This window comes from Phycodurus eques, chromosome 8, assembly GCF_024500275.1.
Source record: "Phycodurus eques isolate BA_2022a chromosome 8, UOR_Pequ_1.1, whole genome shotgun sequence".
Lineage (NCBI taxonomy): Eukaryota > Metazoa > Chordata > Actinopteri > Syngnathiformes > Syngnathidae > Phycodurus > Phycodurus eques.
This window is the reverse complement of record NC_084532.1, coordinates 12,242,422-12,261,586: the sequence shown is the minus strand read 5'-3', so window position 1 is coordinate 12,261,586 and position 19,165 is coordinate 12,242,422. Positions and strand designations below refer to the sequence as shown.

Genomic DNA, 19,165 nt, shown 5'->3' with positions numbered 1-19,165 from the left:
TCACAGGGTGTACCTTTCCTTCAAGATAAGAACACGACTCCTATGTAACGTTATAATAGTCATATACCATGTTATTATGCTATGTTTTTTTCCCCCTCCCATTTCTGTTCGGTTCTCTGTTTGCACTGTCCGTCTGTCCCCTCACAAACCTTGTTCCGCCTGGTTGAATTTCCCCAAAATATCACGATATAAACAACCACAAATGGAGAATTTCAAACTCCCCTTGTTCCACGGAAAAATTGTTCCGGCGTAAACGGGCACATTTGTCCTCCATTCTGAATAACTATGAAGCTCGACAGGACTTAAAAAAAGTGTCATGTTTCAGCATGAATTTTAATTATTGTAAAGTGCAATCAAGAGTTCACAACAGAGCTATTTTAAAAAGAACTTAAAAATAATACAGCTAAGGGTCAATTCATGGGAAACATACAGATTTGAAATAATGTTTCTGTTCAACAGTGTTGGGTAGTGTGATTATCTTAATGCAGAACCTCAGACATATAAGAGATGAATATCGAGTGCTGACATTTATCTGAATCAGACCGACAGCTCAAAAGTCGGGTCAGTGTTTTGTTTTTTTGGTCATGATCCTACAAAAAATAGGTTAGACAGTTGAAGTGTCTCAAGACAATACTGGGGAAAAAAAGCTAACAACAACAATATATTAAACATGAGTAAAACATACAAACAGTAATTGACGCATACACACGGTGAAAGGATAATAGTTGCCAGTCGGGGACTTGGTAACCATAGCAATAGGGTGGTAGCTGGGTACTCACACATGAACAAAAATGTGTAAAACACACAACCAATAACAGACGCGATTTGAAGCAGAGTTTTCATGTATAGTCTACAGTGACAGTGGTGCAAGTTAGCAGATCTTAGTAGCCTGTTGACCAGCAAAGACGCTGGTATTTTTGTAAGCTATACATGGGAGAGTCAAATTATGTTGAAAAACACTGCATTTCCAGTACCTGTCATTAATCATTTGGTATGGGGCTGTTACAGTTCCCGTGATAGATATAGATGGGTCCATCACACCGATAATACAACTGAAAAACATCTCCGTAGCCGTGGTCCCTCCACCAGGTACACAGTTGTCGGTTCCAACCACAGGCCAGGGAGTAAAACAGTTCTGGGTGCTCCATGCTGATCATTGTGTAGAAGTCCTGGTCCCCGAGGTTGCCTCTGATGCTGTACTTGTTGGCTAGCTTGGTCACATTTCTTGTTTCCAGCAGTTGGTTATAGAGAGCAGAGGTCCCTCATTGCGGCGAGGTCCAGTAACATCACACCACTGTTGAAGCCGGGGAGACCCTCGGGCGGAGGGTCACCCACTCTGGTTTGAGGGTTTTCCTTACGGTACTGCCAGAAAGTGTGTCTGTGTGTGAAGAGGAGATGTCAGCTGACAATTCATCAATGGGCTGATAACGCAACAGTTCTGTTCCCTTTGTCTTCAATTTTTCTGTTAACAAAAGTTGTGAAGAAGAGCCCAACGGAAGAGTTCAAGGAAAAGTGTAAAATGCTACGGTAATCGATATCCATTTTCCCACAGCACAGTTGTGCTGTGTGTTATGGACCAAAATGTATATACCAATATAGGTAATTTAATATCCCAATACAGTATTTGTCCTTAAAATTACATGACATTAATGGGAATTTTCTCTCATATTTATTTATTTATTTGCAAAACATTTTACATGGAATAATTAAAAACAATTAAATAAAAAAAACAATAAAAACAGCAATATCCAAGTAAAATCCATCTATCCATTTTCTGAGCCGCTCATCCTCACTAGGGTTGCGGGCGTTTTGGAGCCTATCCCAGCTGTCATCGGGCAGGAGGCGGGGTACACCCTGAACTGGTTGCCAGCCAATCGCAGGGCACATACAAACAGACAACCAATCACACTCACAGTCATGCCTACGGGCAATTTAGAGTCTCCAATTAATGCATGTTTATGGGATGTGGGAGGAAACCGGAGTGCCCGGAGAAAACCCACGCAGGCACGGGGAGAACATGCAAACTCCAGACAGGCGGGGACGGGGATTGAACCCGGGTCCTCAGAACTGTGAGGCTGACGCTCTAACCAGTCGGCCACCGTGCCGCTCAGAGTAAAATATTAATAATAAAGATTTCATTGAAAAAATGTGGTAGGACAAGGGATTTCAAGGGATGTACATCGTTGTTGCGTACATTGTAATGTATATTTACATCCATGCTCCTGTAGCAGTGCCGTATTATAAATGTGCCAATGTCCAGAAAAGTAGGAGCACTACTGTAGTTACATTAACCTTCATTCATTGTTCATAAAATGTTAATGTAGCGTCCTGAGGTGTAGGGCATCAAGGGTGACTGGTAACACGTTGCACAGACTCTGTTTATTGAACTCAGCTCACAAGGGAAAAGCGAAACAACAGTCACCTCTTTAGAACGTAATTGCTGCGCCCCACTCTCTGGCATGACCAACAAATGCATGGTTATTTCAGCTGTTGCATTCTTGTAAGTTTAATTGAGCGTCAATTGATTAGTCATGCCTGGAGAATGAGGCACAAGGATGACATCATAGAAGGGAGACTGTTGTGGTGTTTACCGTCTCGGACGCTACATTAGTGGAGCAACAGCGCTAACACAATAACCCACACGTCCAAATAATGCAAGGCTCGAATTATTGGTCTCGCTTCGCTAATTACAAGGCAAAATTAGCATTTTCGCCTCATAAAACACATTGAAAAGTAAAACAGTAAATCGCAGATTGTTTGCTGTGCCCGACGGACGCACGGATGTGACAACGCGATTACGTCATCATCAAAAAAGCAGAAGTGAAATGAAGCTTGGTTGCTGACGCGGGAAGAGCAAAGGTGAATTGATAAGAAAAATGCAAGAGGAAAAGGCAGAAAATGGCAAAAGTCTGGTAGCATTTCATAGTGAAACGCAAGGCGAGCACCCGTGACATGTAAGGTTGTAAGACGGACCTTTTTTAAAAATATGTTGTTAATTCAGTCAGACACAGCTGCAAGGAATGCAAAGTTATTGAGTGATTTTTTTGATTTTTGATTTTGACTGACACTGTGATAGAGGTGGAGGAATGTACTCCATCATACTGTGAGATGTTTGTAATAATTTGGTTCCCTTATTGAGACACAGTAGAAGTGAAAAATGACATGAAAACATGACTTTGTTAATGTCTAGATTGGATAAGTATAATATGAATTACTAAAATCCAGTGTATCCAAATATATTTTTTATGTGGTTCTGTTGGTCATCTCTTCTGTAAAAACAATCGGAACGCCTGGAATGACACTTAACTTGCAGAAACATTGACTCCGTTTACAAAGGACTCTCCTATGCCTGCCCTCTTGCTGCAGAATGAACCGTGTGAGACAGTGTCAGAGGATGAAGCATGATGCTTGTTATACAAGATTCACTCACAATGTGTGTACCGTGAAAGCACAAGTGGAAAATGGATTTTGTTTGAGTCATCCCTTGATGCTATTCATGACCTACATCCAAGCAGCTGTAGCTTGTCCACTGTTTAAGTCCCTGCAGAGTAGTGTTCCACTGAGTGTACGTGCGCTGCTACACATTCAAAGTAGGCTCAGTCAGTAAACATTATCACAGCGTTTTCTTACATCCATCCATTTTCTACTACTTATCTTAAATAAGGTCTTGGGTGAGATGGATCTAACCCAGCTGACGATAGGCAAATCATCACACGTCAATCGTAGGGAACATAGAAAGAGTCAACCATTCACACCTTTGGACAAATCTTCAATTAAAATAAAATGGGATGTTGGAGCCAGAGCACCTGATGAATATATGTATGTATTACTTGCTTACAACTATACCCGTGCCTACTGCCACTGTCAGGCGAACGTGTGCATGTGCCGTGAGATACGACTCACCGAGAACCGCTTTTACTTGCGTGCAAAAGTTTGAGATACGCGCGCTATGTGGTGGCAAGCAGCAGTCGTAGTACCAGTTCGGCCGATGGAAAACCTTTAAAAAAGATGCTTCAAGCTGTATAATGCCACTCTCAGTTTAAGTTGAGTATCAAACTTAACATACAACAAAGAGAATTACACATGTAAAACCATAGACCCTTTGCCTTCCATAAAATTAATCTTAACACAAAATGCAAAATCCCATAGCTAACTGATAGCATCGATTGTGACGGTGTTATAGCCCTTTAAGCAATTGATATTTGAACACAAACGGTACATCAACACATGTAGACAAACTCTGTGAAAAACAACATCTAATATCACTCCAGCTTACAGTCACTTACATTAGTTTGGAAACTATTTTTTTGTGTCTGCATAACTGTATTATCCTGTCTTCTCGGTGTCCAAGTCGTGCACACCAAAAGGAGTCACAATTAATTAATAATGATGCACAATTGTTTTAATTCTTTACATTCTATTAAATAATGTTAATCCATCCATCCTTTTTCTACACCTCTTATCTACACTAGGGTCACGGGTATGCTGGAGCCTATCCCAGCTAACTGCGGGCAGGAGGTGGGGCACACCCTGAACTGGTCACCAGCCAATCGCAGGGCAAATATAAACAAACAACCATTCGCATTCACGTTCATACCTATGGGCAATTAAGGGTCTTCAATTAACCTACCGTGCATGTATTTGGGATGTGGGAGGAAACCGGAGTGCCCGGAGAAAACACACGCTTTCACCAACATGCAAACTCCACACAAGCGAGGCCGGATTTGAACCCAGGTCATCAGAACTGTGAGGCGGATGTGCTAACCAGTCCCCACCGTGCCGCCTAAATAATGTTAATGCCATATGTAGTATAATATTGTAGTGTTTTTTCCTGATCAAAAACAAACAAACAAACAAACAAACCAAAAAACCTTTTGTAGGGTTTTGGGGAAGGCTGAAACATATTATAGTAATAGCATTTCCCTTCATTTCAGTGGGGAAAAAATATTTGAGTGTTTTGACTTACGAGCTTGGTCACGGGAACAAATTCAACTCACATCTCAAGGCACCACTGGACGTGTAAGATGTGCAGCGTTAAAACAGGCAATGTTCAGTTTATTTCAATTTAGTGGGTCCAGTTTATATATCAGTGTGCTCAGTTGGCTACGTTTTATGGTAAATTAGCAAATGGTCTCGTAAAGTAATTCATTGTGTTGTGTTTGTAACTTGTATCCATGACACAAGTAGCTGGAGTGTAAGGACATGAAGCTCTCCCCCCCCCCCACTTCTAATATTGAACTTCTCAGTTGCAGGATGTGGCCTGAATAGGAGAGGAAGCATTGTCCTGAATAATACTCTGTCCATTAGCACCCAATAGGAGTGGGAGCTGACTGTTCAAAACAGGAAAGTTCTCCCGAGGAGAGGATGCACACTATGACTTGCCAGTACAGACTCAATGCTCTTGTCTGCTGTGTGTTAAGCAGTGAACTAAATACACATGTAAAGAGTATAATGTACATGACATTTATTTCTCAAACTTAAAGTGAATGCCAGTATTTATTTAGGAAAGAAGCTATAATGTGTAATCCTGTTGTTCCAGGTATAGTACGATTGGTGCCTAGTCATGTTGCTTTCATACACATTCAGAGGATTCTGTTTGTTTTTTCATTTTAAGTATAGGAGTCAATCCTTTGCTGACAGTATTGCCAGTGTTAATTTAATTATCAACTACTTGGTGTTTTTCATTCTCAGCTGCTTATAATGTAATTACTGTATGTGTATAGGTTTTGCAAAATACAATACTGTTCCCAATTCTTGCTGCTATTCACATTCACTTTACAGGTACAGTTTCTGCATACTCTGTATTTATTATTCATGTAGATTTGCCACATACAACGGCTGAAATAAGTATTTAACACGTCACCATTTTTCTCAGTAAATATACTTTCAAAGGTGCTATTGACATGAAGATTTCACCAGATGTTGGGAACAACCTAATTAATCCATCAATACAAAGAAAGGAGAACAAATAAGCTCATAAATAAAGTTGTCTAAAAATGTGACGCAGGGAAAAAGTATTGAACACATGAAGAAAGGGAGGTGCAAAAAGGCATGGAAAGCCAAGACAAAATCCATCCATCCATTTGCTGAGCCGCTTCTCCTCACTAGGGTCGCAGGTGTGCTGGAGCCTATCCCAGCTCTCATCGGGCAGGAGGCGGGGTACACCCTGATGCTACTCCAACCCCCAACCTCAGAACTTTGAGGCAGCTGTGCTAAACACTCGGGCACCATGCCAGGTTTAGCCTTTATTAAGCCAGAATCATTAATTAGAGACTTTTTCTCTACATAGTGCTTATATTCAAAGTAAATCCTTTATCAAGTTGGCTTATACAATGCATTTTGTATGACTGTCTATGTGGGTAGAAGGCAGACAGAAAAGTAATATCCTCAGTGATGTGAATTACGTACTGCTGTTGACACTTTTTAATTTCTTTCAGAAACTTTACTGGCAGTGGTAAGGCTGTCCTTATGAGACTTGGTTATCAAACCTGGGCCACATAGATACTGACCCAGTATTTGCTCTTTGTGAGTGTGCTGTTTTTCTGTTAAATCTATGGTGTCTGGTCACAACAGGATGGCAGATGTTTCAGCTAACTGCTACAGATGCACATCTATGCCAAAAACTGTCCCCATTTTTAACTTTGACGCTTGATCGTCAACAGATATTTTGCCCTATATATAAAAACTGTTCTTCTTCAAACACCTTGAGACCAAAATTAAATAGTCCATTGTTTCTTGAACAACGATGATTAAAACGTGGAGGAAACAACCAGGCTTAGCGTTTGTTCCAGTAAGCAGCTGCAATAACTTCCCAGCTGACCTCACTTCACATAGTCGTACCATGCTTCGCAAATACCAACTCACTCACACACACACACACACACACACACACACACACACACACACACACACACACACACACACACACGCTCACAGTGATGTCCACTTTGATGCTCAGCGTGGTTGGGAGGAAAAAATGTGATGTAATGATTGAGTTACGTTCGTAAGGTGGACCGGAGCGGGGAAAAGAGGAAAGGAACAAAGAGCTTGGAATTTAAAATGCAAACGAGCACATGCTAGTATTTTAACGATGTCTTGAAAAGTTTCTGGTTGGGTAAAAAACAGCAAAAATGCAAATGTCAAGAACGTAGAAATTAAAAAAACTCTTGTTCAACTAAATGCACCAGAGTCTTGATGACTGATGACTTTTGCAGTCAGTTAGTCATTAGTCAGTATTTAAGCCTACATGCTAGCAGGAGGAAGCACATTTCCATTAATAGAAATGCAACTAAAAATAAAAAACGTATAAATACTGTAGATGGACGCTTTTTTTAACATCAACAGTCCAGCCAACATGGAAAAATCGTAATCCATATGTGGCTGGGAATTGTCAGTTTAGAAGAGAGAGCAGACTGTTAATTTCCCCTCAAAAAGGGAACAAAGAGACAGGGGACACGTGAACCACAGCACGGCAACAAAGCCTTTGCTGATTAGAAGCGTCTCTGTGCCAACTTCTCAGTAATCTCCAGAGAATAAAAGAGCAGGCCAGCATTACGCCACTAACACCTCAGCAAGAAATACAGTGGGCATTCATGAGCAAACATCTGAGGAACAGTCGTCCTGGCCCTGCATCTGAAAAACACTCCCTCAGCATGATGCTGCCACCACCATGCTTCTCTGTTGGGACTGTATTGGACAGGTGATGAGCAGTGCCTGGTTTTCTCCACATACCGCTTAGAATTAAGGTCAAAATGTTCTCTCTTGGTCTCATTAGACCAGAGAATCTTATTTCTCAGCCATCTTGGAGTTCTTCAGGTGTTTTTTTTTCGCAAACTCCATGCGGGCTTTCATGTGCCTTGCACTGAGGAGAGGCCTCCGTTGGGCCACTCTGCCATAAAGCCCCGACTGGTGGAGGGCTTTCTAGATCTTTCTCCCATTTCCTGACTGCATCTCTGGAGGTCAGCCACAGTGATCTTTGGGTTCTTCTTTATCTCTCTCACCAAGGCTCTTCTCCCCCGATTGCTCAGTTTGGCCAGATGGCCAGCTCTAGGAGGCGTTCTGGTCGTCCCAAACGTCTTCCATTTAAGCATTATGGATGCCACTGTGAACCTTAAGTGCAGCAGAATTGTTTTTGTAACCTTGGCCAGACGTATAAAATTACTATATTGCGACCATCGAGTGCAAATCCTCAGAGCGTAATGTTTTTTTCTTTCACTCTCTGCTGGTGCGCCTCACACAGTAAGCAGCACACTCCCCTGCCCATCCAGAAAACTCCTGCATGGATGCATGTTTTTCTATCAGCTTAAAACTGAGAATATTTCATTTTCATGTCCCAATCTAACTGTAGTGTCTTCATGAGTCATTACACTGGTGTCATTTTATGAGTCAAAGGTTTAAACATTTATATAGTGATTTACAGGACAAATCAGAATATCGAGATGTACATCGTGTATTGCGATATAGCCAAAACATGGAGATATTGGTTTTGGGCCATATTGTGCAGCCCTACCTCTAATGTTTGAAAGTAAGATCATTCAAAAACTGGTACTGAATAAACATAATTTCAAGCACATTTCTTGACAAAGCGTCATCTGTAAAAGGTGATATTGTGCGAAGAAATACCTGTACACTGGCTGCATCTCCCTGACTATGCCTAGCACTGCTCCTGGTGGGAAGCGTTCAAATTCCTTGAAGAGATCCCTGATGTTGGTCCTGTACTTCAGATCAAGGTCAAGCTGCACAATGCGCGTCAAATCTGAAAGAAGGAAAAAAGTAATCAGAATCTGTATGACTTCTGAGCAGCTGTATAAACACACAAGCAATTCATTCAGGAAATAAGAGTCTTTGTGGGTGAGTTAAAGATGTTACACAAAACAGTCTGCCATAAAAATGTTCAAATAAATAAAAGGTCACGGAAGCATATGTACTGTACATTACAAAAACCTCAAAGTGCGCATTGTCCAGCTTCTAGCATAGAGGTGCTGAATGATGAACACAATAGCTTGTTTGTGAATAAAATTGTATTCAATTTGTCGTCAGTCAAGTTTTATCTGGTCATTGTTTCAACTTCCCATGATTTTTGAGTTGGCATGGTTAATGAAATAATGGGAAATAGTCATGTTGTCATAGACAAACCATAATTATTGTACAACTCCAATTACAATGAAGTTGGAATGTTGTGTTAAACATAAATAAAAACAGAATACAATGATTCGCAAATCATGTTCAACCTATATTTAATTGAATACACTACAAAGACAAGATATTTAATGTTCAAACTGATGAACTTTATTGTTTTTAGAAAATAATCATTAACTTAGAATTTTATGGCTGCAAAACGTTCCAAAAAAGCTGGGACAGGTGGCAAAAAAGAACAGGTGAACAGGCCAATTGGGAACAGGTGGGTGCCATGATTCGGTATAAAAGGAGTTTCCCTGAATTGCTCAGTCATTCACAAGCAAAGATGGGGCGAGGTTCACCTCTTTGTAAACAAGTGCGCGAGATAATAGTCAGAAAAGGCCGAAAACTAACATTGAATGCCCGTGATCTTCAATCCCTCAGGCGGCACTGCATCAAAAACCGACATCAATGTGTAAAGGATATCAAGATGGACTGTCTAAGATGGACTGATGCAAAGTGGAAAAGTGTTCTGTGGTCCGACGAGTCCACATTAGCATGTCTACAAAGAGATCCTGCGGCATTTGCTTCGTTCAGTGCACGAGAAGAGCTGAAAGTTGTGGCAGGACAACTCGTGGCTTCTTCATCATGACATTCATGCTCACAACGCCCTAAAGATCCGATCGTTCTTGGCCGAGAAAAACATTGTTGTGCTGGAGCAACCTCCCTCCTTACTCACCCAACCTGGCTTTCTCTTTCCCCAGCTAAAGGGAGTCACCAAGGGTACCCGGTTTGAAGACATGGATGACATCAATAAGGGAGGAAAGAGCTATGGAGGTTCCCAGAAGAATCTTTCCAGGAGTGCATGAGGCCATGGCAGAGAACGCTGGGAAAGGGGGAGGAGAACGCTAGGGAGATTACTCAGAAGGGGAACATTTGGTTTAAGGTTCAAGGTGCTTTAATTGTCAATTTTCCTATATGAGCTAAGTTGTCTGGGGCTTCACGCCCCTGGTAGGGTCACACATGGCAAACAGGTCCTAGGTGAGGGAGCAGACAAAGCACGGCTCCAAAACCCCATATGAAGAAAGAAACAAATGGCTCTAGGTTTCCCTTGCCCGGACGCGGGTCAGCGGGTCCCCCCTCTAGAGCAAGGCCTGGAGGTGGGTCCCGGCCTTCACCCATGGGGCCGGGCCGGGCAGTGCAGTGTGACCTGGGCGGTGGCCGAAGGCAGGGACCTTGGCGATCCGATCCCCGGCTACAGAACTTGGCTCTAGGGACGTGGAATGTCACCTCTCTGCCAGGGAAGGAGCCCGAGCTGGTGTGTGAGGTTGAGAAGTTCCGGCTAGAGTCGGACTCGCCTCCACACACAGCTTGGGCTCTGGTCCCACTCCTCTCGAGAGGCGGCCGACCGGAGCTGTGGCCGTAAGGTGGTCGGTGCCTGTCGTGGCGCCAATCCCCGAACCCGTTGGTGGACACCAACGGTGAGGGATGCCGTCAAGCTGAAAGAGTCCTATCGGGCCTTTTTGGACTGTGGGATTCCTGAGGCAGCTGATGGGTACTGGCTGGCCAAGTGGAATGCAGCTTTGGTGGTCGCTGAAGCAATTCAGTCTATTCAGGGGTGCTGGAGAGGAGGGTCTGTCGAGAAGTGGAATCTCAGATTCAGGAGGAGCAGTGTGGTTTTCGTCCTGGCCGTGGAACAGTGGACCAGCTCTACACCCTCGGCAGGGTCCTCGAGGGTGCATGGGAGTTCGCCCAACCAGTCTACATGTGTTTTGTGGACTTGGAGAAGGCGTTCGACCGTGTCCCTCGGGGGGTCCTGTGGGGGGTGCTTTGGGAGTATGGGGTACCGAACCCCCTGATACGGGCTGTTCGGTCCCTGTACGACCGGAGTCAGAGTTTGGTCCGCATATCCGGCAGTAAGTCGGACTTGTTTCCGGTGAGGGTTGGACTCCGCCAAGGCTGCCCTTTGTCACAGATTCTGTTCATAACTTTTATGGACAGAATTTCACGGCGCAGCTAAGGCGTAGAAGGGGTCCGGTTTGGTGGCCTCAGTAATGCATCTGTGCTTTTTGCAGATGATGTGCTTCTGTTGACTTCATCAAGCCGTGATCGCCAACTCTCACTGGAGCAGTTCACAGCCCAGTGTCAAGCGGCTGGGATGAGAATCAGCATCTCCAAATCTGAGACCGTTGTCCTCAGTCGGAAAAGGGTGGCGTGTCCTCTCCAGGTCAGGGATGAGATCCTGCCTGAAGTGGAGGAGTTCTTAGGGTCTTGTTCACGAGTGAGGGAAGAATGGAACGGGAGATCGACAGGCGGATCGGTGCAGCGTCTGCAGTGATGCAGACTTTGTATCGGTCCGTTGTGGTAAAGAAGGAGCTAAGCTGAAAGGCGAAGCTCTCAATTTACCGGTTTATCTATGATCCCACCCTCACCTATGGTCACGAGCTGTGGGTCGTGACCGAAAGAAGAAGATCCTGGATACAAGCGGCCGAAATGAGTTTCCTTCGCAGGATGTCCGGGCTCTTCCTTAGAGATAGGGTGAGAAGCTCGGTCATCCGGGAGGATCTCAGAGTCGAGCCGCTGCTCCTCCTCATGGAGAGGAGCCAGATGAGGTGGCTCGGCCATCTGATTTGGATGCCTCCCAGACGCCTCCCTGGTGAGGTGTTCCGGGCACGTCCCACCGGGAGGAGACCCCGGGGACGACCAAGGACACGCTGGAGAAACTACGTCTTTCGGCTGGCCTGGGAACGCCTCGGGATCCCACCGGAAGAGCTGGAAGAAGTGGCTGGGGAGAGGAAAGTCTGGGCGTCCCTGCTAAAGCTACTGTCCCCACGACCTGACCTCGGATAAGCTGTAGAAAATGGATGGATGGATGGAAATTAGATGACAAAATGCTGCTAAAGTGGCTGGTGCAACCCTGAGTCTGATGTGTGTGTGTGTGTGTGTGTGTGTGTGTGTGTGTGTGTGTGAGTGTGTGTGCACGTGCGTGTTTGTCAGAGTTCAGGTGGGCAGGGGACAGACGAGGTAGAGGGGGCAGAGCGGGCAGAGAGTTCGGAATCCTGACAGTCTGATGAATAAAACGGTCTTTGAGTCGGCTAGTCCTGACGCCACAGTCTCCTCCCTGATGGCAGCAGACTGAAGAGGCTGTGTGATGGACAGGTGGCATTCCCCGCTATGCGGATGGCTTTGCGGGTGAGGCGGGCGCTGTAAATGTCCTGCAGGAGGGAAGAGAGGTTCCGATGATCTTCTCAGCTGCCCTCACTATGCGGTGGAGAGTCTTGCAGCAGGATGCGGGGCAGGTTCCGTACCATACAGTGATGCAGTTGGTCAGAATGCTCTCTATGGTCCCTCTGTAGAACGAGCAAATGATGGGGGTCGGGGCTCTGGTTCTTCTCAGCTTGCGCAGGACGTAGAGACGCTGGTGAGCTTTCTTGGCCAGTGATGAGGTGTTGCTGCTCCAGGAGAGGTCCTGGGTGATGTGCACTCCCAGGAACTTGGTACTGCGCACCCTCTGCACTGCAGCACCATTGATGTTCAGGGGAGCATGCTGGGAGTGCGCTCTCGTGAAGTCCACAACAATCTCCTTGGTTTTCTCCAGATTTAGCAAGAGATTGTTGTATGTGCACTACCCGGCCAGGCGGCTCACCTCACTTCTGTGGTCTGTCTCGTCCCCGTTGCGGTCTCCCTGTCAGAAAATCCAGCAGCCAGTTGCACATTGAATTGTTGAGCCCCAGCTGGTCCAGTTTGTGAAGCAGTTGTTGAGGGATGATGGTATTGAACGGTGAGCTGAAGTCTATAAACAGCATTCTGAGATATGAGTCCTTAGAGTCCAGGTGTGTGAGGGGAGATTGGAGGGTGGTGGAGATGGCGTCATCGGTTGACCGGTTGGACCGATATCCAAACTGGAAGAGGTCCAAGGAGGGGGGGCGGGGGGGGGGGGGGGGGGGGGCGGGACTTGATCTGGTGCATTATGAGCCGCTGGAACCACTTCATCAGGACGGGAGTGAGTGCTACCGGACGGTAGTCATTGAGGCAGGAGTGAGACGACTTCTTTGGGACCGGGACGATGGTGGTGGCTTTGAAGCAGGTAGGAACAAAACCCAGACTCAAGGAGGTGTTAAAGATGACCGTGAAGACATCTGTGAGTTCTGCTGCACAGTCCCTCAGAACACGACCAGGTATATTATCTGGGCCCAGGGCTTTTCGTGTTTTGATCCTGTTGAGAGAGCTTTTCACGCTGTCCCGGGTCAGTGTCAGCACCTGGTCACCAGGAGGGGGTGGAGTCTTGTGTGCAGGGGTGCAGTTGTGTGCCTCAAAGCGAGCAAAGAAGTCATTTAGCTCATTTAGCAGGGAGGTGGAGCTGTCGCACGTCTGTGGTGAGGGTTTGTAGTCCGTAATGATCTGAATACCACGCCACAGACTCCTGGTGTCACTGCTGTCACTGAATTTGAAATATATATTTATTTTCTGACACCTCGAATGCAGAAGCAAGTGACTGAAAAAGAGCCATCCTGTTTTCTATGCTCTTCAAAAATGGAAGCTAGCTCCACACCACAATGCCATTATGTACTACTTCAACAGAGAGAGGCTCTGACGAGTGATTAACTCTGTTGGCTTGCACTAACCCAGCCTAACTACTATGAGTGGAACTATACAGAAAGTGGGTATTTAATTGTGACGACAATGTGTTGAGGTAGCTCTGATCTTAAATGTTGGACTTGGCACAACGGTTGGGGTGAAAGAAGGGCTAAGCTGTATTTTGTTTTTATTAGCATTATGTGACATACAGTAAGTGGTATGTCTACATAAAAACAGAGCACAAATGCAATGATCCACGGTCACACAAACCTGAAAACAACTACTAGTTGGCCTGGCACCCACCCAGTTGAATCTGCATCTTATCCACTGCTGCTGTCAGCTACAATAACACAGCTTTCATTATAAACAGAGTCATATAGCCATGCCCTAAACTGCATTGTAACTTGGACTTTTGTTGTTGCCTTGATTGAATATTAGGAACTATCAAACATAAATCACAGATATTTTGTAAACGGTACAGACTGAGTCTGCTGGTAATTATAGAACATATGGTGTGTCTAAAAAAAGTCAGAAGAAAACTGGATTTGTTTTCTTCATTTTTCTTCAACTAAACCAATCAATCATTTCCTACTTCTTTTTGATAATAAACTATATACTATATGACATTTGTTTCAAAAATTCAGTTCAGTATTTGAGACTAGTATGGGACAAAATAGAATTGACATGACTAAAGTCTTTGCTTTTCTTGTGTTGTGCTGCTTGTTGTGGGAACGTTGATGGTTTATTGGACGAATAATTTCATTATAGAAGCTCAGAGCGAGCTCAAGCCTCTGGTCAGAGGAGATAGCACCATGTAACAACACCTACATTCGGCTACAAACAAAAGGCACACTGTTATCTAAGCACACTTTTTTCAGGAAGAATTTGGGTCAATCTCATTAGGCCCTAATATCCCCCCTGATGTGAGCACTTAAAGCCTATTTACTGAGGGTCATTGTTTTCTGTTTTTGCCAATACTGAATGGACACAATTTTCCAGAAACACATCACATGAAATCACTTCAAATACTTATTATGTCCGTATTTGCATTTATGACGCATCAAGGATACTTTTCACATCAATTACACTGGGGGAAAAAAAAAACAAAAAAAAAACATTTCCGTTGAGTTAGATTTTTATGCTGATTAAAAACTAAAATTGGCATGCTGATTCCAAAATTGCAGTCAGTTTTCTTTGGAGCATGTCAAGTTTACCCTCCAGATATGCAAAATTCCACTAATTAGCTGTAGTAAGACTTGCCGGCTGATTACGATTGGACTCATCTACAGCTACGTGGCAACTTGTTTGTGCAGTCATAATTGAGACAGTGTGGTGAGAGGTGTGTGCAGCTCCCAATAGGTCAGTACTATCAATATCTGCATACAGAAAGGTAATATAGTAGGAATTAAGAGGATTTGTGCTGGCTTTTCTCTCAACCTTGTAAACATGGGCATACCGTTGTAAGTTCGATTTCATTTTATGCTGTTTTTTGTTGCCGTTTTTAAAACGGGGATCCTGTAGTTCAAAAACTTGATGTAATAGAGTAAAACTGAGTTTCGGATTCCGCACCCAAAAATTAGTTAAAAACATCTGTCGAACCTAACGCAACGTAAATTGTGTTCTCCAGTGTTATTCTTGGACACAAATGATACTTTTATAATGATTTTTCCAAAGCTTAGTTTTTGTCTTCATTATATGACATTATAATCAAATGAAATCTATAATTAAATAGTCAACATTTTTGGAAACAGCTTAATTATTCAATTGCAGTTAATCAATTCCACTTCTTGAATCCTTACATAAGATTAATTTTCCTCGACTTGCCATTGCTAAAACATTTGATTTTTCCAGAAATTACTTTCTTCTGGCATCTGATTTACTAAAATAACTTTACAGTTAGGCGTTACAGTTGCTTGGGAGGATATCTTCTTTTCAAGACTGTGTGGAGGTAGATTTTAATCAAACCAGAAGTGGGGAAATACTTTTTATTATTGTTTTTACTGGAATACATGCAGAGATATAGCGGCTGAAATAAGTATTTAACACGTCACCATTTTTCTCACTAAATATATTTCCAAAGCTGATATTGACATGAAAATTTCACCATACCCTAGTAAGCCATACTTACAGTACAAAGAAAGTGAAACAAATAAGCTCAGAAATGAAGCTCTGTGTAATAACGGGAAATGACACAGGGAAAAAGTATTGAACACGCCAACTAGTATTTATTTAATACTTTGTACAAAAGCTTTTGCTTATTTCAGCTGCTGTGGTCTAAGACTATCAGTCTGAGTGGTGCCTAAGAACAGTTACTTGCTTATGTTGTGTGTGTGTGGCCAAAAATGGACTGCAGTTACAGTGAATATAAAAACTCTACACAACCCTGTTTAAATGCTAGGTCTTTGTGATATTTTCACGTTTAATGACCTTTAACCTGTACAACTCAATGAAAAACACAAAACTATTTTTTTCACGAGGGGAAAGAAAAATAAATAACTAGATAATGTACTTGTGCAAATGTGCACACCTTCTTATAGCTGGGGATGCGACTGTGTTGAGAATTAACCAATCATATTCAAACTCATGTTAAAAGAAAGAGTCACCAAACACCTGCCACCATTTACAGTGCCTCTGATTGACCCCAAATAATGTTCAGAAGTTCTAGCAGACCTTTCCTGACATTTTTGTCATAACATCTTACAGGTCTACAGTCCGCAGAGAGCTTTGAAAGCATGAGGGATCTCTCTGAGGGAGGGAAGGTTTGTATATAGTGTATGTAAACATCTAATTTCAACTTTATGTATCAATCTGATTTCAACTTTATGTATCAATAAATGATATACACGTATTTAACTTTTGTCAGAAGACAGCAGCGGTATAATGAATATTTTAGAAATTTCGGGTTCAAACCACCATGTCATCACCCCGTAACTATCGTAGTTTGGCTGCGCACAGATTAAGTCCGCTAACCCGTTTTCCGGGTTAGGTGACATGATTGAAGTTCCGCGTGAAGTGGATTATGTCTCACAGTTGTGTTGCACTGTTACCTTTCGGAGTCACAAGCCAGAAAATATGCACGGCCGTGCCTTGTTATCACCTACTTGAAATGATCAACACCCTCACATTCTCTGGAATCCACACATGTGATTCACAGCATTATGTTCTCCCCGGTGAACAACCATTTTGTTTTCAACAGGATACAAAGTCTGACTGATGCATAATGACATATTTCCTTGGCCATTCAGGGTGTCATTCGCAAGGGTCCAACAATGCACTTGTCTCTGTGTGGACATCACTTTACCTTTGTGTGTGCGACCTGCAGTATCAGTCCATGTTTTGTGTCAACTGTGGCGACAAACAGTTGCCCCATGATGAAGATCTATTTCACGAACGCTATGTGATACAGCAACTATTACGTGTTTTACACAAACGGGATTGCTTGGAAGAGAGCTGTAACACATTTTCCCCCTACACAGCAATCGGACTATTTTGCTTTTTAATTAAATGATAATGCCCCAAATGCACTAGCTCACTGTTTTAAGTAGAAAATGACCAATTTTGGGGCCATGCAATCTATCATAACCCAAAATACCAAATGTGTCCAACTTTCCACAATTAGTTTGAAATACTTAATTCAAATAGTAAATAGTGGCTTGATTGATGTTGCAGTAAGATATGTTTTTTTTGACTTTGGGGTTTTAATTCAATTTACAGTAAATCCACTTCTGATTTGAAGAAGTTTGAAGAATGCATCAAGTAACAAAATAGACTGCTTTAAAGGAGGGTCTACGTGTCTCTTTGCATGAACAAGTGCAAATACGTTTAGATGATTCAACGGTCTAGTCAGATGATGATATGGATTTCCTGTCTCCGTCCAGTGATTTTTGAAGGTAGACGATGCCTGACAACTATCTTGATTATAAAACCTTTTTGTGCCTCTCGTCTCTTTCTCTCACCACACGGAGCCGAATCGGTACGGTGTGTCGGCATAAAAAAGTGACACGTCGGTCAACAGCAACATACTCGTTCGACTGTTGCTACTTGGATCTACAAATACATGCTGTATTTTGAAGTGTGAAGCCTGCTCTGTCAACAAAAAAGCCAATCTTTTTCCGCCAATATGGATACGCTGAAAATCTTGTGATCCGTCCCGATTTCTGATCACGTGATCGGATCAGGACATCCATTCTGCGCCGATATTTGACTTACTTTCTGGCAAAATGTGGTGCATGGCTACAGACAGGAAGAAGATGGCGTCGCTGTAATATGCCCCGGAGCCAGCGCTGAAGTGCTTCTGCAAGGCCTCCACAATTGGGAACAGCTTGTGAGTGAGGGCTTCCACGTCGTGGAACAACACCTGAGTGGACAGTAATACAGTGCAACTGGTTTTAGAGTAAAATCTAAAAAACAATGTTATTTCTGCCTTTTAATGAATGCAACACCCAAAGACAATAATGAACAAAATAACCAAGTACACAGGGCAGATGTCTAAACTGTTCAATTACTACTCCTAAAGCAGCTTAACGGGGAACTTATTGGTATTATTATTATTACTATTATTCTCGTTTAAAATGCCAACCTGGAGACAAGTTAAGGTTCAGTGTCGACAGCAAACATTTAGAGCCGGGATTCAAACCGCAAACCGGTCAGTGGACGACCCGCTGTACCAACACACAGCCGGCCCATCTTAGGAACTAAACCAAAGATGTCAACACTGTTTTTTTTTTGAATTGTTGCAAATCTTTTTATTTTAAATGTGCATAAAAAAAACCAGTTTAATACATTGCATCTACCTTTGTGCTCATGGCAGCCGCCGTGTTTAGGTCTTTTCACTCTCATGAGAGTGAAGGGTGTTAGCCAATACAGCACAGCAAAATGTCGGCGTGCCTGCTTTATTTACTATGTAAACCACACAGCTAGTAAATATTCAGAAACAACAAGACACATATTCAATTTCATTCAATGTACAAAAGCTACATTATAAAAAAATATTAGAAATGTCACCATCTACATGTATATGTAATCAGTGAGCTGATCCGGATCCTTTTTGCGGCTCCTTCACAGCAAGAAGCTGATGTAAAACAATTTTACTCGTCTACGCTTCCTCTGATGACTGGTATACAGTTCACAGGATCGAATGACTGAAGCCATCGTTCTCTGCAGTCTGTCAGCGACACGGTTCAATAGGGAGCTGTGTTAGCTGGCAACTCGCTACTGCTGCTTTGACTTCACTTCCGGTCTGCAGCTGATAATGATTTCGCCCAACATTGTGCCACATTACATTTGTTGAATTCTTGTTCCATGAAAACCCATTATTGATCAGAGTACTGTAATTTGACCAGTGCTGGCAGATGCAATCTATTCTTGCTTTCAAAATTCTTGGGTTTAGTTCCCCTTTAAATACTGTAACGCATAATGAAAATATTGTCTTTAGAGTTCCATGGTACAAGATCTTTAACATAATACACAT

At 43.1% G+C, this 19,165-nt stretch overlaps 1 protein-coding gene across 1 annotated transcript in view; it reads right to left on the bottom strand.

The window, feature by feature from the left end:
• Window positions 1-314: 314 nt before the first annotated feature.
• The window catches only part of xxylt1 (xyloside xylosyltransferase 1), a 26,722-nt gene continuing 7,871 nt past the window's right edge, over window positions 315-19,165 (bottom strand). Inside the window, 4 exon segments of the mRNA XM_061683575.1 lie at window positions 315-1,256; window positions 1,258-1,378; window positions 8,623-8,755; window positions 17,905-18,052. Of these exon segments, the coding sequence (XP_061539559.1) occupies window positions 981-1,256; window positions 1,258-1,378; window positions 8,623-8,755; window positions 17,905-18,052 (678 nt within the window). The 3' untranslated portion in view covers window positions 315-980.